Source organism: Hemibagrus wyckioides, linkage group LG22 (assembly GCF_019097595.1).
Source record: "Hemibagrus wyckioides isolate EC202008001 linkage group LG22, SWU_Hwy_1.0, whole genome shotgun sequence".
Taxonomy (NCBI): Eukaryota; Metazoa; Chordata; class Actinopteri; order Siluriformes; family Bagridae; genus Hemibagrus; species Hemibagrus wyckioides.
The window spans coordinates 2,365,857-2,388,240 of NC_080731.1; the positions used below are offsets into that span (position 1 = coordinate 2,365,857).

The 22,384-nt window shown below is 44.8% G+C and overlaps 1 protein-coding gene across 4 annotated transcripts in view; it reads right to left on the bottom strand.

The window, feature by feature from the left end:
* Nucleotides 1-1,071: 1,071 nt before the first annotated feature.
* kat6a (K(lysine) acetyltransferase 6A) overlaps nucleotides 1,072-22,384 on the bottom strand; it is a 35,046-nt gene continuing 13,733 nt past the window's right edge. For 2 of the 4 annotated variants that reach the window (XM_058374717.1, XM_058374718.1), the window contains exons 3-17: nucleotides 19,397-19,505; nucleotides 18,741-18,856; nucleotides 18,249-18,330; nucleotides 15,533-15,647; nucleotides 14,812-15,179; nucleotides 14,205-14,317; nucleotides 12,798-12,913; nucleotides 12,269-12,410; nucleotides 10,485-10,646; nucleotides 10,244-10,337; nucleotides 9,514-9,745; nucleotides 7,862-8,063; nucleotides 7,122-7,766; nucleotides 6,660-6,912; nucleotides 1,072-6,572 (exon numbers count right to left, since the gene is read on the bottom strand). In XM_058374717.1, the coding sequence (XP_058230700.1) occupies nucleotides 3,403-6,572; nucleotides 6,660-6,912; nucleotides 7,122-7,766; nucleotides 7,862-8,063; nucleotides 9,514-9,745; nucleotides 10,244-10,337; nucleotides 10,485-10,646; nucleotides 12,269-12,410; nucleotides 12,798-12,913; nucleotides 14,205-14,317; nucleotides 14,812-15,179; nucleotides 15,533-15,647; nucleotides 18,249-18,330; nucleotides 18,741-18,856; nucleotides 19,397-19,505 (5,919 nt within the window). In that variant the 3' untranslated portion in view covers nucleotides 1,072-3,402. The remainder of the gene's footprint in view (nucleotides 6,573-6,659; nucleotides 6,913-7,121; nucleotides 7,767-7,861; nucleotides 8,064-9,513; nucleotides 9,746-10,243; nucleotides 10,338-10,484; nucleotides 10,647-12,268; nucleotides 12,411-12,797; nucleotides 12,914-14,204; nucleotides 14,318-14,811; nucleotides 15,180-15,532; nucleotides 15,648-18,248; nucleotides 18,331-18,740; nucleotides 18,857-19,396; nucleotides 19,506-22,384) is intronic. The other 2 variants (XM_058374720.1, XM_058374719.1) reach the window with 2 other exon arrangements.

Consider the following 22,384-nt stretch of genomic DNA (forward strand, 5'->3'; position numbering starts at 1 on the left):
GGTCAGGCACTGATGTTGTGATGATGAGAAGGTCTGGCTCACAGTCTCCACTCTAATTCATCCCAAAGGTGTTCTATGGGGTTGAGGTCAGGGCTCTGTGCAGGCCAGTCAAGTTCCTCCACACCAAACTCACTCATCCATGTCTTTATGGACCTTGCTTTGGTCACTGGTGTGCAGTCATGTTGGAACAGGAAGGGGTCATCCCCAAACTGTTCCCACAAAGAGCATGAAATTGTCCAAAATGTCTTGGTATGAAGCTGAAGCATTAAGAGTTCCTTTCACTGGAACTAAGGAGCCGAGCCCAACCCCTGAACTCAATGATTTGGAGGGGTGTCCCAAAACTTTTGGCAATAAACACACAATAAGTGCTTAACATGCCATAACACATTCTTTTAAAAGTTAATTAAGTATATTTTGGAGGACAATTGTACTAAGAAAATTGTTAAGTACCAGGACTCATCCCTTCAACAAGACTATAACTCAATTATCTTCCATAAGAATAAATAAATTACATTTTTAAAAGTGACATGTGAAGCCCCCTTTCTTTTACACGTACATATGCACTATTTATAGAATTAAAGTAAACTTAATACGTGGGTATTCACACAGATGTAACTGAAATGTTTTAAAAACCACCTGATATTTGAGTCATATAAATCCAGAATCCAGAGCATCTCCCTGAAAGGGAACACTTGCTGGGATAGCAGTCAATCACATGGTGCAGACCATGTTGTTTCTAGAAGGTGGGATGAAAACCAGCAAACCCTCCAAGCAGAAACCCACACAGACATAAGCTCTCTCATAACCTAGCTAGGTTAATTTTTGGTTATTTTATTTTATTTTTAAAGAGGATTACAGTGGTGGTGACAAGGACCGACCATGAATAAAGATGTTATAGCTGTTCACTTAGTTCCAAGTCAGATGGATGTGATCGATACGTTTGTATTTTAGGATCAGGTTCATAAAATAGCTCTAGGATCAAAAGGAACCCTTTATTTCCATTTAGCTCATTCACATTAACGAAGTAAACTCTCACATCACAGAAGGAATAGTAACGCAGAAACTAGTAAAACGGCTCAACATAATTTATTTTTGTTTCATGTTAAAATGTACAGAGTTCTTTGAAAGTACTTGCTAAGAAAAGGAAAAAAAAAATAAGAAACAAATAAATGGAAATACATACAGGGAGGAAATAGAGAGGAGAGAGAGAGAAGGAGGCGGAACCCGCTGTTGCTCGCGCTCTCTCACTCCGTCTACCGCGCTCTCTCTTAGCTTACAACTCACCATGTACAATTACAAAGGATACAAAAAAGAGAAGCAATATAAACAGACAAACATACGGAGCTCATTTTTACATGCCTCTTAAATGGAAGTCGTCCTATACACACATGGAAAGAACCGAGTGGGAGGGAGAGGGGGAGGAAAAAAAAAGGAAAAAAAGAACAGCTAAATGACCTTTAGATATTCGTCGTCTCCTTTTCATTTTTAAAATAGCATTAATATACTACACAAAGATAGAAAACTCTAGAGATGAGATGGAATGGAAAGGTTAAAGGCATCTTATTCACTAGAAGTGAGCTGCAATTTTTTAAGTTTTGAATTTCTTAATAATATTAACCCCAAGTTGAGCTAAAAAATATGTTTAGGATTTTTGTTTTCCTGAAACAGAAGTGAAAAATGACAGTACCAATATCCATGTCAATTTTTTTTGTTTTTATATTATAGAAAAAACATTTTCTCTACAATAAGTTTACTAAAGTCAAAAAGAGTCAGCTTGTGTCATAAAAGAAAGCTGCCCAGTCTGATAAAATTCAGAAAAAAATTAAAACAAAAAAACAAAAAACAAAAACAACCAATAACAAACAACAAAAAATTACACACAAATAATATATGAAAACATCAGATCTTTAAGAATCCTCATATTGACATTGAATACTGGACATACAAAGGAATACAAAGGAGTTTTTCTCTGCCCCTAGTCCTATACTGGTATTCGTCCCTGTACGACATGCACTTGAACCAAGATCTTAGCGAGTGTCTTGGTTTGTTTCGCCACTGCGAATTAATGTCTGCCTCTCCTTCATTGCTAAAGGCTAACAGCACTGGATTGCCAGCTGAAGCTCTGAAGGTCTGTGATTGGCCATGTGTCAGTAGGAGTCAATGCGTATACGCAGAGCGCCATCGGTATTACTGCCACTCCTGTTATACTGTGCAGTATGAAGTTTAAAAAAAGGAAAAAAAAAATGAGGAAAAATCTCCCTTGATTAGAGCGCCCTCTAGTGGACTGAGCGGAGTGTATGTGTGAGACCGAGGCGGTTGCCCACTCACTTTGCAGTTTAGGAGCCTGTGCTGTGAATCAGGAAGTACCAGAATATTTACATCTTCACAGGAGCGCTAGTCCCATTCAGGCTACTGGTACTTTCTTGTTGCTACTTACGGACATCTACATAAAGTTCCTCCATCCCTCTGAATCTTAATACATGTGGTCCTATACTGAGAACTGGGAAGACACGGATTACTAGATACGTCTCGTGGTGTCTCCTTAGTAGCTCTACGTCAACACGCACAGAAGTGCCTCCACCTTGACTCTGAAGTGGCTATCGAAACGTGTGTGCGCGCGCGAGTGTGTATTTGTGTCTCGAATGTGTGCATGTGAATGTTTATAAGAGCAAAAAAATGTGTGGATCACTTTCCCCCCTGTATAGCCAGCCACACACACATATATATTTATATATTTGAACTAAGCATGAGGCTAGACTGAAACACAAGCATTTTAACGATCATCCAAATAAAGAGAACATTTATAAAAAAAAAAAAAAAAAAAAAAATAAAAAAAAAATGTGGTGGTAATAATAATAATAATAATAATAATAATAAGAGCCAAGTTCATCTACAACTTTTTTTTTTTTTTTAGGTAAGGCTTCCTATGTCAATTCCAAAGACTGTGCATGATCCAGGTTTTGTCCGTTAAGAAATTCAGATGCGAGTTTGCTTCTCTGTTCTTTTTATCCTGCAGCTGCTTTGTTTCTTCTTCAACCCTGGGTTAAGCAACGAACACCAGGGGAAGGAAAGGAGTGCCCTTGTTTTGCATGATGTGGTCAGGTTTGTTCACACCTCACATCGTTACCCTGGTCAGCTTGATTACCGCTGCACAGCTTCGGTAGGGCAAAACCAAGCGAAAACTTTTCCACCATAATGTACGAGTAAAGGCATGAAAAGTAAAACCTCTCCAGTTGCGGCACCTTCCTGTTCCACCACACTAACACCGTTTTCCAGGTCTCGGGGGGAAAGAAGGTGCACTCCAGTAACAACACTGAGTGTATTGCGAGAGTCTGTTTCTGGATGGGGTTAAATGTCTTTGTCTTCACCCTCTTGTTTGTCTCTGCATAACTTCTCCCTTGCTCATCTGCTCATGTAAGGCGACTGTTTGGGGACACCAGCGTAGCTGTGGTGTGAGGGACCAGCATACATCATGTTGCCATGGTGATTGGGCTGCATAGGCTGCTGCGGGTAGGCCTGACCTCCCATCATGCCCATTTGCATTTGCATGGGGTACTGGGCAGGCTGGTTCATGTAGTTACTGTGGTACCCGCTGTTCATCATGGGCTGAGGCATGCGGTAGCCTGCTGACATGGCTGCGTTCAGAGGGTTCATGTTCATGGAGTTGTAAGCTGCCGGAGTGGGCATGAGATTGGTCATCATGCCCCGCTGCACTGCCAGGGTTCGAGGGGACCCTTGCATTGAGCTTCGGCCATAGATCTGCTGCTGGTGTGGGGAACCCGCCGGGATTTGCGATGCCTTGGAGCGAATAGAGATGTGGCCTTTCACAGTGGCCATTTGACCCTGAAGGCGCTGGGTATGGGGTGGAGGAGGTAGGCCAATGTTGGCTCCTGGCATGTTGCACTGGATTAGGGGAGTGCCAAGATTCATTGAGCTAGAGCTGAGATTGGGAGGTGGAGTCATGGTGGCCTGAGCCTGAGGCAGAGGAGGATGTGGGGAGGAGGCGAGCTGCGCCAAGCTAGGGTTGGGCAAAGTGGCGCTTGTGGCATAAGAGGTGACAGCAGCTGAATGTGAATAGGACATGGCATGAGGGTCCATGATTGTATTGGTAAGCTGCTGGAGTTTGGCCAAGCTGAAGGTGGCTGAGGGTTGAGCATAGCCGCCTGCACCAAAGTCCTGGCCCATTCTGTCATAAATGCTTCGGCCACTTCCACCGCTTCCTGCACTCTCAGGAATCTCCATGATCATGGGTGTGGAAGCAAAGCTGTTTCCCATACTGCACTGGGAAAGTGCCTGCTGCTGAGGAGGAGGAGGTGGGGGTGCTGAAGGTGCAGGCTGAGGGTTTGGCTGTTGTTGCTGAGGAACCTTCTTTTGCTGCTGCTGCGGTTGGCTCGCACTTGGAGGTCTTTCTATTACACAACTTTGGGGGGACTTGATGCCACAGCTTGGGGTGTTAGCTGAGGGTGGAGGAGGTGGCGGTGGAGGCTGAGGGACACTACTACCACTATTAGAACCAGGGCCACCATTTGGACCAGGACCAGCCTGCTGAATCAAGCTGCAGCTGCCCATAGCAAGTTGAGAGCTCACAGAAGCACTGGAAGACGACATGCCAGGAGTGGACACAAAGGAACAGCTATTGCCTTGTGAGGAAGAGGAGGATGGAGTGGACGATGATGATGCAGATGAGACAGTTGCTACCGTAACAGATATGCTGCTTCCACTGCCACTATTTCCACCACTGCCACCTCCTCCACCCATAGTGGAGTCATAACTACTGGGGTTGTCATAGTTCTCTGTGGTACTCTCAATGCTGCCCAAGTCACTAAAACCACTGTCCACCACCTGTTGAGAATGGTCAGAAACTGATGGCACATCCATCATGGGTGATGTCTCCATGTTCTGCAATGATGGTGCAGAAAGTGAACTAGGATGCTCTGGAGTTATTTGGGTGTAGCCTCCCCCATTTCCACCTGCTGGACCAGACACTCCTGGTCCAGTTTCAAGAGGTCCTGGAGTCATTCCAGGGCTGTTAACTGACCGTACAGATTGACTAGCTAAAGGGGGCATAGGAGGGTTGGCCATGGGACTGCTATGTTGGGAGGCACCACAGTCTTCTACCATGGTGAGAGATTCCTCCTCTCCTTCCCCATGGCTATAGTTCTGCAGGGTTCGACAGGCAGCTAGGGTCTCCTCACAGTCCTGGTAAGCACCGTGTGTTTCAGCTTCCTCATCCTGGGCCTCTCCTTGTGTGAGGGACTGGACAGCTTGGACTGTCTCTAGGTCCAATTCACTGCTGTGGTGGTGGTCATGCGGATGGTGGCTCAACTCGTCCTTGAACTCAGAGTTTACGTGAGTGTGTTCTGTCTCCATCAGCAGGTCAGATTTGCTATCCAATGTCTCCATGTGTGAGGGTTCAGAAGGAATTGCAATGGAAGTCACAGTCTCCACAGCAGCAGCTGCAGCTGCAGATTCCTCCTGTTCCCGTCGCCGCCTTTCATCCTGGGAGTCAACAGAGCGGGTCTTTACCTCCTGGACCTCGTCCTCCTCATCCTCATCTTCTACCTCTTCCTGCTTGTGGATGTACTCCCGAGACCCACTCTCCTGCATGTCTAAAAAACCTTCCCCACTCTGTGGTTCTTCTTTAACGGGGGGTGATCGAGGAGGAGATGACTGTTCCTCCTCCTCATCTTCTACATCATCATCATCATCCTCAGAGTCCTGGTTTTTTCTCCTCTTGTCAGCATCACTTTTCTCCTCTAGTCGACCATCTCCTTCGTCATCTGCATCATGATCATCGCTTCGCCTGCTTCCTAAGCCTGAGACAGACCCTGTTCTCCTGTTGCCCAAGTTATGATCCTCATCCTCTCTTTCCTCATCCTCCTCTTGGTCCACCATTTCACCATCTCTGCTCTGTGGGACTCGGGAGCTGGAGGCTTGGGACAAGGTGCAAGATGGCGAACGGCTTGGCTTCTCTTCAGACCATGTTTGATCCTCCTCCTCTTCATCTTCCTCTGGCTCAGAGATGGGTGCGGGTTTAGAAACAGGGGGCTCAAGATTTGGTTTTTTAGGTGGCCGACCTCTTTTTTTGGGCTTTGGCTGTTCTCTTGTTTGTTGAGGAAAAATGCCTTCCTCATCAGAATCTTTACGCTTTTCGCAGTCAAGATCAGATGACAGAGGTCTCCTCTTGAAGGTTCGCTCTTCTGACTTTTCTAACTGTAACGGAGACAACTGGCTTCTGTCCCGCTCTTCTTGGGCACCATCATCCTGGGTTTGTTGTGGGTAATAATTCCGACGCTTCCTGCCAGGTTTGCTCTGGATGATTTGTCTGGGAGGGTCCTCTGAGGACTGGCCTGTCAAAGTGGTGTCAGCAACCGGGTTGGTGGGACCACTTCCCGGTTTTCTACCAGGGCTCTTTTTCCAATGCTGTGGCTTACGGCTCTTTCCCTTAGGCCAGCCTTTCTTTTTCTTTAAGGGGACCTGCGGTGTCACAGTAGAGGGCTCCATTCTTTCCGTCATCTCCTTCTCTTCTGGCCTTCTCAGGCTACCGACTGGTTTCAGCACAGGAGTGTTATCTGGGTGAGAAGAAAAATATACTTTTAATCACAAACACACAGTGAAAAAAAGATCAAAATACTCTGAGAAAGCAGGATATCACTAACCATCCTCTTCAGACTCGGAAAGATTGGTTGAACGAATCATTTTAAGGGCTGAGTCCAAGTGTTTGCGAGCAGGTGGGTAACAGCGGAGGCCATGGACAAACGGGGTCTCCTCCTCTAACCGGGGCATGGGTCTCTCAGAGTCTGAGTCTACAAAAGGCTCATTGAGAACTTCGGTCGTCTCTGAAATGGTTTCTGTCACTACACTGCTGTGCGGGTGGCTGCGCTGACGTATGCGCCTTTTTCGTGGGGGCTTCTGGGAAAAAGAGGGAGGAATTTATTCAAAACGCAATTCACATATTTGCCACAGAACAAATGATAATCTCTTGAATGCGTTTCATAAATTTCCTCACATCATTTTACTTTCAGCTTCCGTAATCTGCATTTATTGGGGTAACTTTAAATCAATAAAAGTACAAATAAAGGAAGTAAACAAAAATGTTCATATATTCAATTTTCACCCACCTTGCTTTTGAGCCCTAACGTTGGCTTGGTAAGAACAGGAGGGGAGCGGGCACCCATCTCTTCATTGTAGTCATCATCGTCCTCACTGGTTTCACTTGAGCAGGAACGAGGGACCGGAGACTCACTCAGCCTGGGTGCTGTGGTTAATGACGGCACATCATCTCCTGACTCCTCACTTAGCCTTCGCTTGGGGCCTCCTCTTTTCCGGGCAGGGCGCCCTCTGTTCCGTGGTGTGGGAAGTGCAGAATGCCTTGAAGCCCCGATCAGCCGCTCAGTGCAGTTTGGCTCCTTCTCAGAGGTAAAGAGAGGAGATGGAGACATGGATACTGGTGTCATTTTGTTTGGGGATTGATATTCATCATCGTCGTCCTCTTTGGGCCTGGTTTTCCGGGGTCGTCCTGGACCGGGACGAGGTTGATCCTTGACTTTGCCCCACGGCCAGTTTTTAGGAGGCCGTCCACGACCCCGGCGCTCCCCATTGGCTTGAAGAGGTGTGGATTCAGGGCTCGGGAGATTGTTGCGTATAGGGGACGTGGGTGGGGAGCTTTGATTCTTGGGGAATGTTGGGAAGCACTTTTTTTCTTCATTGTCCTCCTTGTCTATTCTATTCCATGGCAGCGGGGAACTTTTGCGATTTGATTTCAACTGTAGTACAAAAGAAACAAAACCGTTATTTAAGTCAGCTCAATAAATGTTACAATTGATCTGAAACACTTAAAAAGAACATAGTTGTTACTCACATCTTTGTTATTTTCTTTCTCCCCATCTTCTTCTTCATCCTCATCGTCATCTTCATCCCCCTCTTCGTCAGACACGACTGGGTTGGCGACGATGACTGGTGTCCATCGTAGGCAGTCTGGGTCAACTTCCAGAAGCCGAGGTCGGGCATGGAGACGGGCCATGTGAGCCGATACCAGCTTTTCTCTACGAACCAGAACCAGACTAGACAGACAAGATAAAGGGAGGGAGTTAGAGTAGCCACATACACTATATTGCCAAAAGTATTCGCTCACCTGCCTTGACTCGCATATGAACTTAAGTGACATCCCATTCCTAATCCATAGGGTTAAATATGACGTCGGTCCACCCTTTGCAGCTATAACAGCTTCAACTCTTCTGGGAAGGCTGTCCACAAGGTTTAGGAGTGTGTTTATGGGAATTTTTGACCATTCTTCCAGAAGCGCATTTGTGAGGTCACACACTGATGTTGGACGAGAAGGCCTGGCTCTCAGTCTCCGCTCTAATTCATCCCAAAGGTGTTCTGTCGGGTTGAGGTCAGGACTCTGTGCAGGCCAGTCAAGTTCATCCACACCAGACTCTGTCATCCATGTCTTTATGGACCTTGCTTTGTGCACTGGTGCACAGTCATGTTGGAAGAGGAAGGGGCCAGCTCCAAACTGTTCCCACAAAGTTGGGAGCATGGAATTGTCCAAAATGTCTTGGTATGCTGAAGCATTCAGAGTTCCTTTCACTGGAACTAAGGGGCCAAGCCCAGCTCCTGAAAACAACCCCACACCATAATAATCCCCCCTCCACCAAACTTTACACTTGGCACAATGCAGTCAGACAAGTACCGTTCTCCTGGCAACCGCCAAACCCAGACTCGTCCATCAGATTGCCAGATGGAGAAGCGCGATTCGTCACTCCAGAGAACGCGTCTCCACTGCTCTAGAGTCCAGTGGCGGCGTGCTTTACACCACTGCATCCGACGCTTTGCATTGCACTTGGTGATGTATGGCTTGGATGCAGCTGCTCGGCCATGGAAACCCATTCCATGAAGCTCTCTGCGCACTGTTCTTGAGCTAATCTGAAGGCCACATGAAGTTTGGAGGTCTGTAGCGATTGACTCTGCAGAAAGTTGGCGAACTCTTCGCACTATGCGCCTCAGCATCCGCTGACCCCGCTCCGTCAGTTTACGTGGCCTACCACTTCGTGGCTGAGTTGCTGTCGTTCCCAAACACTTCCACGTTCTTATAATACAGCTGACAGTTGACTGTGGAATATTTAGGAGCGAGGAAATTTCACGACTGGATTTGTTGTACAGGTGGCATCCTATCACAGTTCCACGCTGGAATTCACTGAGCTCCTGAGCGCGACCCATTCTTTCACAAATGTTTGTAAAAACAGTCTGCATGCCTAGGTGCTTGATTTTATACACCTGTGGCCATGGAAGTGATTGGAACACCTGATTCTGATTATTTGGAAGGGTGAGAGAATACTTTTGGCAATATAGTGCATTTCAAGTTCTTTGCTAATGTAACCAATATGTACTAATTAACAAGGTGCAGCAAGTTCTATTCTTCTGTGTTTTCTTCTACTCTTCCTAAAAGTATTAAGAAATTGAGTTTCCTTCCACAAAAGCAATTGATAAACATGTGTGTTTCTCTCTCACCGGTCCACTCTTTGCTCCAGCATGTTTAGATTCTGCAGCGTGGCTGTGATGTCCTGAGGGCAGATGCCGGTGATCTTGCTGAGGCGGCGAATGGTGAGCTTTCTGTCTCGCACCTCATGCAGACACTCAAGCACAACGCTCCGCCAGTAAGCCATGTAGGAGAGGCGGCCCAGATCAGATAGAGGCTTCTCTGGAGAACCGGGTTGGCCTTCCCGCTTCGACAACAGGTAGCCTACGCACACACAGACACACAGTTATTCTCAGGTAGAGGACTGGAGGGAGTCATGAGGGGACAGTGGGATGGAAAAAAGAAAAAAAGGGAGAGAAAAGCAAAAAAGATGGACAAAGTGACATGAGGATGATTGGAACAACTGGACAGATGAGACTGAAGGAAAAGTATATTGGGTTGATGAATGGATTAGATGGACGGCTATGAGAATGACAGGAAGAACACTACATGGATGGATAGATGGATGATGGGTCGACTGAGCTAGAACCCTGAAAAGGAAGACTGGAGGAATGGATAGATACATAAGAATGATGGGAAAGCATACTGGAGGGATTGAAAGGAAGTAGGATAGATTGTGTGAAAACAGAGCTGTGCTAATAAAGTAAGGTTATTTAGAAAGCAAGCCACATGCTAGTTTCATTTCATCCATCCAACACAAACAAAACATCAAACTTCTTTCACTCCTGCACGTGGACACGTTCAGTAAAACATGAGACGTACTGAAGTCGATGAGGAAGCGTCCATAGCCCTTGCGCTGGTACTGTGGAAGAATCATGATGCAGGACACGTTGTACTTTTGTTGGCAATGTTTCTCCTGTGAAGAATAAAAGGGGGGGGGGGTAAATAACAGAAACCAGACTTCATAAATACCAAAATCACACTTTCCTTTAAATCCTAAGCAGAAATTTTTCAAAGAATTTCCAAACAGAAAATCAAATCTCCAGCAGAGGTCTGAGCTCACCTTGGAGAAGTATCCGACCAGATGACACCCTTTGGAGTCGTTCTGCGTGAGTACGTAAAAAAGGAACGGTTCTACATCATAATACAGAGTCTTGTGGTCCAGAAAGAGCTTGGCTAGTAGACAGAGGTTCTGACAATATATTGTGCTGACATTCCCATCGACCTGAACAAAAACAGATTTAAAAAAAAAAAAATTGTATTTCAGTTTATCATCTCCTTTGCATTTTACACCCACATAAGGACTACAAGGATTAAAATATTTCTTCTTTTTAACAGAATTTTGAAGTGACATTGTTGTCCCTGGTCTCCTGGTGCTGAAGGAAACTGTCCAGGATAAAGACTATTACACAGTGAAAGGAACTCTTAATGCTTCAGCTTCATACCAAGACATTTTGGACAATTTCATGCTCTTTGTGGGAACAGTTTGGGGATGACCCCTTCCTGTTCCAACATGACTGCACACCAGTGACCAAAGCAAGGTCCATAAAGACATGGATGAGTGAGTTTGGTGTGGAGGAACTTGACTGGCCTGCACAGAGTCCTGACCTCAACCCCACAGAACACTTTTAGGATGAATTAAAGCGGAGACTGCGAGCCAGACCTTCTCGTCCAACATCAGTGCCTGACCTCACAAATGTGCTGCTAGAGGAATGGTCAAAAATTCCAAGAGTTGAAGCCGTTCTAGCTGCAAAGGGGTGGGACAACTTCATATTACATTCATGTACATGGAAAGGCAGACGTCCCAGTTTTGGTCTGGCTCGCAGTCTCCTCACTAAAAACACCTGAATTTAATGATTTGAAGGGGTGTCCCAAAACCTTTGGCAATATAGTGTATCTATGGGTCATTTCAATAGATTTTTTTTTTACACTTCAGTTCTAAAAATTATGATGTAAATGTTTCAGCATGTTAGTAGTAGATATAAATTTTCTAGAAACAATAACAAATGAGTGGATGCTAGAAATAATTAATGAATTAAATCAATTCCAGCTGCTTAAACTGATAAAGCGTGAGATTTAAACACTAGAAAACAATGTTATTTATCTTCGTCTGTTTCCTGGTTATATTTTGTGATTCTGTTCATCGCCCTGCATGTGTTATATAGCCCATGATAGCAGTCGTTTATTATTTGTGCCGTTGTGTATTTGCATGGTGAAGAAGCAGTTAAACCACTGCTTCGAGAACAGGGAGGGATCTACCGAGGAGGGAAAACAAAAACTAAAAAAAAAAAAAAAAACCCACACAATACAGCCAGACCTGTTAATGCTGCCGAGTCAGTAGCTGAAACCTGAGCCTCTTCAAAGCAGCCTGACAGGCGCTCACAAACCTGTGTGTGTTTTAATGAGTATCCACATTCAGACAGATGGCTACCAGTAAAAGGAGGCACCAAGTTTTAAAAATAAACAATACTAACAGCAGGCCCCAGCTACCAGATTAGTTTTTTAACATCATGAATAAGGCATATCCATTGGGAGAGCCATTTATTTTTCCCCGAGATGAAGACAGAGCTGCTTCTGTATCCCTCAGTCTCATAGTGATAATTATAGAGGAAGCTTTTAACCACGCTTTATTTATAAAGAAAAAAAAAAAAAAAAATCCCTAAACTGCTCTTGCTCCACTCTCTGTGATGTGTCATTACAGCAGCTCTAAGGAACAGGATATGGGCGTAGGCCGCAGACGGGTGCTATGTGCTTGTGTGTGTGTGTGTGTGTGTGTGTGTGTGTGTGCGCGCGCGTGTGTGTTCTCCTCCCAGCCACAAACCACACACACAGGTCTCGAAGCCTCACCTCGAACACGGAGACTTCGTCCTTCCTGTAGATCTCGTTGGCAGGCGGGTGAAACCACGTGCACTTGCGCATGTGCTGGTACAGGATGCTGCGGCTCTTCATGTAGCGCAGGCAAAACTCGCACAGGTACAGCTTAGGAAGTCTGGGAGGGAACACACACACACACACACACACAATTACTAGAAGTAGAACACTCGAAAACAGAAAATGTTCTTTGAAAACTTCCAAAAGCAGTACACTGCAGGAAAAAAAAGTACATCAAGCTAATCAAACTAAATATGATTTTGTTACCATAATGCTCGTCTCAGCTAATTTCGGCTAACAAACTTGCTCTCTGGATTATATATTTATCTACTTATTTGATTTGACTTATTTGATTATTCATAGTAACAAAAAAAAAAAAAAAAACAAACAAAAAAAACATTCACAAGCACCGCATACCCGGTGTTTGTCGTTCCTGCAACCTGATTGGTCCAGAGAAAACAAATCCAATAACAAATTCAATAATCTGATGATGTTTGGACATTACCTGCTGTACTCCTGAGGATACGGTGATGAGTACCACGTCTGGATCTCGTACTTCCCGAACTCGATGACTGAAGGACAGCGCATCTGTGGGTCCGGAGGCCCCGTCACCCCGACTTTCTGCAGAGGTGGAGAAATGAGAGGAAACAATATTAGGGTTAAAAAAAAGGGGGGGGTTAGAAACACACACACACCTCAGATAAACCCTCAAACTTATAGTATTAATAGTGCTGCTGTATAACCAGTAGTTGTTGCAGTAGTAACACTGGAAGTATCATTAGTAGTAATAGAACAAATTACAGTAGTACTAGAGTAAAACTAGTATTAATACCAGTAAGAACAGTAGAATTAATAGAATTTGTAGTAGCATTAAAAACACTAGATGTAGCAGCAGCAGCATTATCAGGAGTAATTGTATTAATAGTAGAAACAATAATAAGTAGTATTAATAGCAGCATTAATAGAAGTATTAAAAGCATTAATGGTAAAAGTAAGAAAAACTAGTAGTATACACCAACAAGGCATAACATTATGCCCACCTGCCTAATATTGTCTTGCTCCCCCTTTTGCTGTCTAAACAGCCCTGACCCATCCTGTGTATTCTGACCCCTTTCTATCAGAACCAGCATTAACTTCTTCAGCAGTTTGATCAACAGTAGCTCGTCTGTTGGATCGGATCACACGGGTCAGCCTTCACTCCCCACGTGCATCAATGAGCCTTGACCGCCCATGACCCTGTCAACGGTTCACCACTGTTCCTTCCTTGGACCACTTTTGATAGATACTGACCACTGCAGACCGGGAACACCCCACAAGAGCTGCAGTTTTGGAGATGCTCTGATCCAGTGGTCTAGCCATCACAATTTAGACATTGCTTTATCTCAATCTGAAGTGATGCAGCAGAGCTTTAGTCCTTTAACTGCTCTTTCAGCTGCTAACCCGTATAACCCTGTTCAAACAGATCCACTTTACATTTCAACATAAACGTATGTAACATGTTTCAGTACGAAAAACTGTAAAATTTGTTTGTTTGTTTTTTTTAGCTGAAACGTCCCTTTAAGTAGAAACTCGTCACGGCTAAAAAAGAGCAGCAGCCATGTTGTAAATATCACTTACGCAGAGTTCTATTGTCTGACTGGTGTACAGCGATCCTGTCTGCCAACTGCTATTGAAATGAAGCTTTTCAAAAGACGTGCGTGTGTGTGTTTGTGTGTGTGCACGTTTTTCTCCATGGAAGACTTGTAGCCTCAGGCAAATTCACAGGCTGCTACAGCACTGAGCCTTCAAACACCATAAAAACTCAGTTTTGCATAATGTGAACCTCGTCTAAAAACACAAAAAATCTGATTCCAGGGGCGGGTCTGCGTACAATCTTATGACATCATAAAAATGTCCTCATCTCCTTGTATACCTGTAGTGCCAGCTCCTGGATGTGTCTGAAAAGTTCCACATCCTTCTCTGTCAGGTTCTCGTGTCCTGGTAGCTTCTCCTCATCCTCCTTCCAGTCATCACAATCTTGATTGTCTGTGGGTAACACACACACACGATCAGGTGGCTGTAAATTATAAACACATGTTCCAAAAATTTTTTTTATTACAGAAAGATATTTATCCATTTCTAGTTACATTTAACGATGCATAATGTCCGATGCAAAAAGTTCCCATAGTTCCTGTTCTGTTATGGTACAGAAACTAAAAGCAAAGGAATTTCCTCCTCATGCCCCTCTTATTTCTCTCTCTCCAAGTTAATAAGACAGAAATAAAATGTAGTTTATCTCGTAGCCGAAGACGCATGTCCTGAAGACGGCCCACTTCGATAAATGAAGAAGAAACGTCTGCTTACAGAAAATGTCACGTGAGCTGTTACTATAGAAACGTAAAGTATTAGAATTAATATAATTCTATATTTAATAGAGTCCGACCTTGCTGTGGTGTAACTGTATGTAATTATATAAGACTGAAACGTCTGCTTCGTGGTTCTGTATTTAATATCGCGGTGTTGGTGATGGAGGTGCTCACCCCCTGTGCGCTGGTGTGTGTCTGATTTCCGGCCGCTTTTCTTACGGATGCGGTGTTGCTGTGCGTAGTCGAGCGACTCGGCGCGAGATTTGCGGCCGTCCGGCGACGGAGTGAAGAACTTGCTCAGGGCGTCGATCAACCCTTTGGTCTTCCTGTTGAAGCGTGGCGCGCCCTGAGACTCGTCGTCTTCCTCCCGCCGCGAGAACAGCAGCTGATCATCACCCGGATAACCATCACCAAGGTAACCGTCACACGACGAACTCGAGGACGAGTGAGGGGAGGCGGAGCCTCGCGAATGACTAGCTCCGGCTCCTCGCCGCCGTCGGCCACGCCCACTCCCTCGAAGCTTCTTAAAGGGTCGTCCCGGCCTACAGGCACAAACAACTTTGATTTAATGAATATTTTAGGATCGTTTGCGATAACATTAATAATATTTACATGCATTCAGGTCGCTATTAATGTTTCCTAGGGAATGTTCTTCTGAAAAAGATTTATAATGCATAATGATTTATTTCAACATAATAATTTAAATTGGTAGAAATTAAAGCTCTGGTTTTCTCACATATGATAAAAAAAAAACGTGTGGAGAAATAAAGGATATTTATTTAGGGATTTAAAGCAGATTTAAAATCAACAACACTACAAGAAGCTGAGGAGCTGAAAAGTGGTGATAAGTGGGACAGATGAGTAAACACGGCAAGAGAGTGAGACGTGACGTTACCTGCCCTTCTGTCGACTCAGGGGGGCGTTATACCGCCGCTTGATTTGTGCTGCTTTTTCGTGTAAGACGTTTCGTCCCTTTTTCCTCGGCCTGCATATCTGACAGATCCACATACCTGAGGAGGAAAAAAAGAAGAGTTAAACGTGATTGTGGACGTGACAAAACACGAATGTGAGAGTGCACAACAAGAAAAAAGGTAGAAATATGTGTTAGTATGTGAGAGAGAGGGAGAGAAAGAGAGAGACAGGTGTGTGAGTGAGAGAGAGAGAGAGGGGTGTGAGGGAGGTGTGTGTAAGTGAGAGAGAGGGGGAGAGAGAGAGAGAGGTGTGTGTGTGTGAGAGAGACAGAGAGAGAGTGAGAGGTGTGTGTGTAAGTGAGAGAGAGAGAGAGAGAGAGAGAGAGAGAGAGAGTGAGAGAGAGGGAGGTGTGTGTGTAAGTGAGAGGGAGAGAGAGAGAGAGAGAGAGAGAGAGAGGTGTGTGTAAGTGAGAGGGAGAGAGAGAGAGGTGTGTGTAAGAGAGAGAGAGTGTGTGTGAGAGGTGTGTGTAAGTGAGAGAGAGAGTGTGTGAGAGGTGTGTGTAAGTGAGAGAGAGAGTGTGTGAGAGAGGTGTGTGTAAGTGAGAGAGAGAGAGTGTGTGAGAGGTGTGTGTAAGTGAGAGAGAGGTGTGTGTAAGTGAGAGAGAGAGTGTGTGAGAGGTGTGTGTAAGTGAGAGAGAGAGAGAGAGTGTGTGTGTGAGAGGTGTGTGTAAGTGAGAGAGAGAGAGAGAGTGTGTGTGAGAGGTGTGTGTAAGAGAGAGAGAGAGAGTGTGTGAGAGGTGTGTGTAAGTGAGAGAGAGAGAGAGAGTGTGTGTGAGAGGTGTGTGTAAGTGAGAGAGAGAGAGAGAGTGTGTGAGAGGTGTGTGTGTGTGAGAGAGAGAGAGAGAGAGAGAGAGAGAGAGAGAGGGAGGTGTGTGTGTAAGTGAGAGGGAGAGAGAGAGAGGTGTGTGTAAGGGAGAGAGAGAGTGTGTGAGAGGTGTGTGTAAGTGAGAGAGAGAGTGTGTGAGAGAGGTGTGTGTAAGTGAGAGAGAGAGAGAGAGTGTGTGTGTGAGAGGTGTGTGTAAGTGAGAGAGAGAGAGTGTGTGAGAGGTGTGTGTAAGTGAGAGAGAGAGAGAGAGTGTGTGTGTGTGAGAGGTGTGTGTAAGAGAGAGAGAGTGTGTGTGAGAGGTGCGTGTGTAAGTGAGAGAGAGAGAGAGAGAGAGTGTGTGAGAGGTGCGTGTGTAAGTGAGAGAGAGAGAGAGAGAGTGTGTGAGAGGTGCGTGTGTAAGTGAGAGAGAGAGAGAGAGAGAGTGTGTGAGAGGTGTGTGTAAGTGAGAGAGAGAGAGTGTGTGAGAGGTGTGTGTAAGTGAGAGAGAGAGAGAGAGTGTGTGTGTGAGAGGTGTGTGTAAGAGAGAGAGAGTGTGTGAGAGGTGCGTGTGTAAGTGAGAGAGAGAGTGTGTGTGAGAGGTGCGTGTGTAAGAGAGAGAGAGTGTGTGAGAGGTGTGTGTAAGTGAGAGAGAGAGAGAGTGTGTGAGAGGTGCGTGTGTAAGTGAGAGAGAGAGAGTGTGTGTGAGAGGTGCGTGTGTAAGTGAGAGTGTGTGTGAGAGGTGTGTGTAAGTGAGAGAGAGAGTGTGTGTGAGGTGTGTGTAAGAGAGAGAGAGAGAGTGTGTGTGAGAGGTGTGTGTAAGTGAGAGAGAGAGAGTGTGTGAGAGGTGTGTGTAAGTGAGAGAGTGTGTGTGTGAGAGAGAGGTGTGTGTGTAAGAGAGAGAGAGAGAGAGTGTAAGTGAGAGAGAGAGTGTGTGAGGTGTGTGTAAGTGAGAGAGAGAGAGAGAGAGTGTGTGAGAGGTGTGTGTAAGAGAGAGAGAGTGTGTGTGTGAGAGGTGTGTGTAAGTGAGAGAGAGAGTGTGTGAGAGGTGTGTGTAAGTGAGAGAGAGAGAGTGTGTGTGTGAGAGGTGTGTGTAAGAGAGAGAGAGTGTGTGTAAGAGAGAGAGAGTGTGTGTAAGAGAGAGAGAGTGTGTGAGAGGTGTGTGTAAGAGAGAGAGAGTGTGTGAGAGGTGTGTGTAAGAGAGAGAGAGAGTGTGTGTGAGAGGTGTGTGTAAGAGAGAGAGAGAGTGTGTGTGAGAGGTGTGTGTAAGTGAGAGAGAGAGTGAGAGAGAGAGAGAGAGAGACAGGTGTGTGTGTAAGAGAGAGAGAGTGAGAGAGAGAGAGAGACACAGGTGTGTGTGTGAGTGAGAGAGTGTGAGAGAGGTGTGTGTAAGTGAGAGAGAGAGTGAGAGAGAGAGAGAGAGACAGGTGTGTGTGTAAGTGAGAGAGAGAGAGAGTGAGAGAGAGAGAGAGAGAGAGAGAGAGAGAGAGAGGGAGAGACAGGTGTGTGTGACAGAGAGAGACAGGTGTGTGTGTGACAGAGAGAGACAGGTGTGTGTGTGAGAGGGAGAGACAGGTGTGTGTGTGAGAGGGAGAGACAGGTGTGTGTGTGTGAGAGGGAGAGACAGGTGTGTGTGTGTGAGAGGGAGAGACAGGTGTGTGTGTGTGAGAGGGAGAGACAGGTGTGTGTGTGTGAGAGGGAGAGACAGGTGTGTGTGTGAGAGGGAGAGACAGGTGTGTGTGTGAGAGGGAGAGACAGGTGTGTGTGTGAGAGGGAGAGACAGGTGTGTGTGTGAGAGGGAGAGACAGGTGTGTGTGTGACAGAGAGAGAGAGGATACCTTTTGGCATTCGTGTCAGTGGGGGGTCACAACACTCCATGTGGAAACCTCGATCACAGGAGTCACACAGCAACAGATTTTCCTGTACACACACACACACACACACACACACACACACACACACACACACACACACACACACACACACACACACACACACTTCACTTTCCATTTCCACCTTCTGTATTTTCCATCCAGCTATAAATACATTACAATAAAAAACTACTAGTAGAGAAGATAAACTTTCTGTGCTGATGACAAAAATGAGCAACTCTCAGCGCACACACACACACACACACACACACACACACACACACACACACACACCACCTCCGGCCTGACACTCAGTAGCTAAAATGACACATGAAATGAGCAAAAAGGGGGCGGAGCTTCCAGGCTATCTGTTATACAGTTGCTAAGCGTTAAGGTTGCCAGATCTGCGTCACTGTTAAAGCAGTGCTTCTATGAATCAGTAAGTAAATCGAAAGGTACCGCATTTTTGCCCTGGTCCTGACAGCTGCTGCAGGTTTTACATTCGATACACTGCCACCACAGAGCTTTAACTCGGGCGGTCAACTCCGGGGAGAACTTCAGACAGGACGGATGACCTGAGCAGGAGAAAAGCCACAAACAGTCAAAACACAACAGACTAAAATCAGTCTGGAAGTCCACGACGCTCATCACTGATAAGTTGTTGATCAATTACCGACTACAGCATCTCTGCCAATAGTGTGACACGTTATCGTTTCTATAGTAACAGCTCAGTGACAGGGACCTATACGGAGGATGCTCCACATAAACAGGCCATAATATAAAGTATAAGGGTTGACGTAGAAGTTTTCAGTAAGGAAATGAAAGAAGTCTCCAGTGTCAGAGCTCTGAAGCAGTCTAAGTTTTAAGGCTCGAGCAGGAACAGGTAACTATAAACGGATAAAAAGTACCACGTGTCGTTCTTTAATGGATAAACACTGTTCTGCATATAAGAAAAATAAAAACACAAAACACTTCATGATGTGCTTAACAGAAAATAATCAGCTCTGTGGTGGAGGCAGAGACTTGGATCAGTGAGATGAAGTTATTTTCCGATAACAGCGCGACGTGGAGCTTTTTATTCCCGGCGACGTGCAAAGATTTTCCATTTAACTCACCGCTGTTTCCACAGTCGGCGCAGGAGATGAGCTCCTCCGGCTCTTTGACCCGATTCTGCTCCTTGGTCCCCAAACAGAAGCTGCAGATGGGGATGGGCTCGGCCACGGGCTGTGTGAGAGAGAGAGACAGAGAGAGGGAGAGAGAGAGAGAGACAGTCAGTGATTAGCTGTTGGATATGAACACACAGCAGTGAGTCAGTTCAGGTGTAAAGTGGAGTTAGTCTCTGCTCTGATGGATTAAAGTGGATTAATGAGTGTGTTAATCAGCTCCAGGACATGAACTGCTGGTACTCCGTTGTCTTTCCTCAAAGATTACACAACGAGATGCTCTTGAAATTGTGTTTATTAATTATGATCATCACAATTTACATTAAATGGTATTTTGATTAGCTTTATATCATTGTTTGAAGCAACTGCATGCCATATTTTATATAAAAATTTTAAAAAAGCAGAAAACATTCTTCTTGCTCTGATTTTTTAAAATAAAAATAAAAAGGAAAATGTCCATTTTATAAATAATGTTATACTAAAAATAAAATTAATTTATGAATCTAGACTAAGTGCATGCAGAAGGGGACGACCTCTCTCTTATCCAGTGTGTTTATGAGTATTTTAAACCCTGCGCTGGAAACTGTATTAATCTGCACCATGTCTTTTACAATGAAATGTGTAGCCAGTTCTCACATGGCTTGTTGCTTTTTTCCACTCTAAAACACTGGTGCTATTTCACTCTGTGGCTGAGTTTTAAATGATTGAATTAATTCATGGTGTTGCCTGATGGTGCAGAAACACACACTAACACACCGCTCCACATCGCTAGTGAATTCAAAATAATTCCACACCACACACCACACATTTCTTTTCGTTTCTAATTCTTGATTCTTCTCAGCAACACTGCAAACTATCTGATGTTTCTTTCAGTGCACATGCTCGTGAAATTAACATGAGATAGACATGCGCATGTGGATAATCAGGGCGTTGATAAGGACACGCCTACAGACTATTAGGCCAATTAAAAGTCTTTATTCGCCCCTCACAACATAACATGTGATAAACACCCCTTAAGCACGCAGAATAATAGAAGTAGATTTTTTTGTAATCCCAGGTTTGAGCGATTATGTAATCGTGGCATCTGTAATCATAATCGCGATTAGAAAATCGATTAATCGATTAAAACTTCACTCCTTCTAGAGGAAAATCATCTGCAGTAAAATCTACATATAAGAGCATAAGAGTCTCATTCTGAAAGACTACTGATTCAATTCCATGCTAAGATATGTGATTCATGACTAATATGACTCAGTTCAGGGGGAGGTCAAGAGGGCAAAAGAGCTGCACTGGGTAGTTTCTAGACCTTCAATCTGGACCGGTTCTGATACGGTCCAGCTCAGTAACAGGTCAGAGGAACTGCAGAGCAAGATGATCAACTTATTTACATTGTCCGTGATCGACTTTATGCCACGCCTCTGTCCTGAACTTGATATACACTACATTTCCAAAAGTTTTGGGACGTCTGCCTTTACATGCACATGAATGTAATATGGAGTTGTCCCACCCTTTGCAGCTATAACAGCTTCAACTCTTCTGGTCAGGCTTTCCACAAGGTTTAGGAGTGTGTTTATGGGAATTTTTGACCATTCCTCTAGAAGAGCATTTGTGAGGTCAGGCACTGATGTTGGACGAGAAGGTCTGGCTCACAGTCTCCACTCTAATTCATCCCAAAGGTGTTCTATGGGGTTGAGGTCAGGACTCTGTGCAGGCCAGTCAAGTTCCTCCACACCAAACTCACTCATCCATGTCTTTATGGACCTTGCTTTGGTCACTGGTGTGCAGTCATGTTGGAACAGGAAGGGGTCATCCCCAAACTGTTCCCACAAAGAGCATGAAATTGTCCAAAATGTCTTGGTATGAAGCTGAAGCATTAAGAGTTCCTTTCACTGGAACCCCTGAAAAACAACCAATGATTTGGAGGGGTGTCCCAAAACTTTTGGCAACCTAGTGTACATTTACTTTAAGTAGAACTTAGCGTCTCATCTCCAGCAGCCACGTGACACCAGAACAAACCCGAACGCACAAAACCAAACACGTCCCGGATAATCGAGTGAAGCGTTTATTTATAGCTTCAGCAGGAGACGCTGCGTTTCGATGGGAAACAAGATGAGATGCTTTAATGTATTAATGGCTCAATATTTGTCCATCTGCACCGTTCAGATTGGACACACGTGCACATACAGGCACACACACCTTCTTTTAAAGTCAATCGCAAAGGTCCACCTTAAGGATGTCAATCTGTATAACTAAAGGTTTAAGTTAAAAAATTAATGAAGAAAAAGAAACAAGGAAGGAAAATTAAAACAGGAAATAAAAGATTTTTTTTTTTTTTAAATATGAAGCAGGACAGAGACATGTCTACAGCATTAAAGCGCTTTAGAAAGTAGTAGCGGGTGTCTACTGCAGTGTGTGTGTGTGTGTGGGGTAACTAACACAAGCTGCATGTGGTGAAGACAGTGTGCTATTTTTAGTTCGCTGCAACAGGAAGTGGTGTGTGTGTGTGTGCGCTGTAGCGTGCAGCAGCCAATCAGAGCATCTCTCTGGGCCGTATCCAGCGTCAGACTCTGTTCTTCCTCACAGCACTGATATTTTATCGCAGTGATGAGCTCATCATTCGAGAGGAAACCTCACCTGTCACCTGCTCTCCTCACTGGGGTTCAATAAACACAGGATAGCCGAGTGTGTGTGTGTGTGTGTGAGAGAGAGAAACTGAAATAATCTGCATTTATGACTGAACTTCAATCTGCGTCTAAATAAGGAATAAAACACTCCATAAACCTGATGATTGCTCTAACAGCACATCCTGAAGTGTTGGATTTTGTAATTTGTTTTATTCTAAGCAGCATCTCTCTCAGTGAAGGGGGTGTGGCCTAAAATCACCTAATTTGCATAAATGCAAATTGAAGCATGTTCAAGCCATTAGTTATTAATACACAC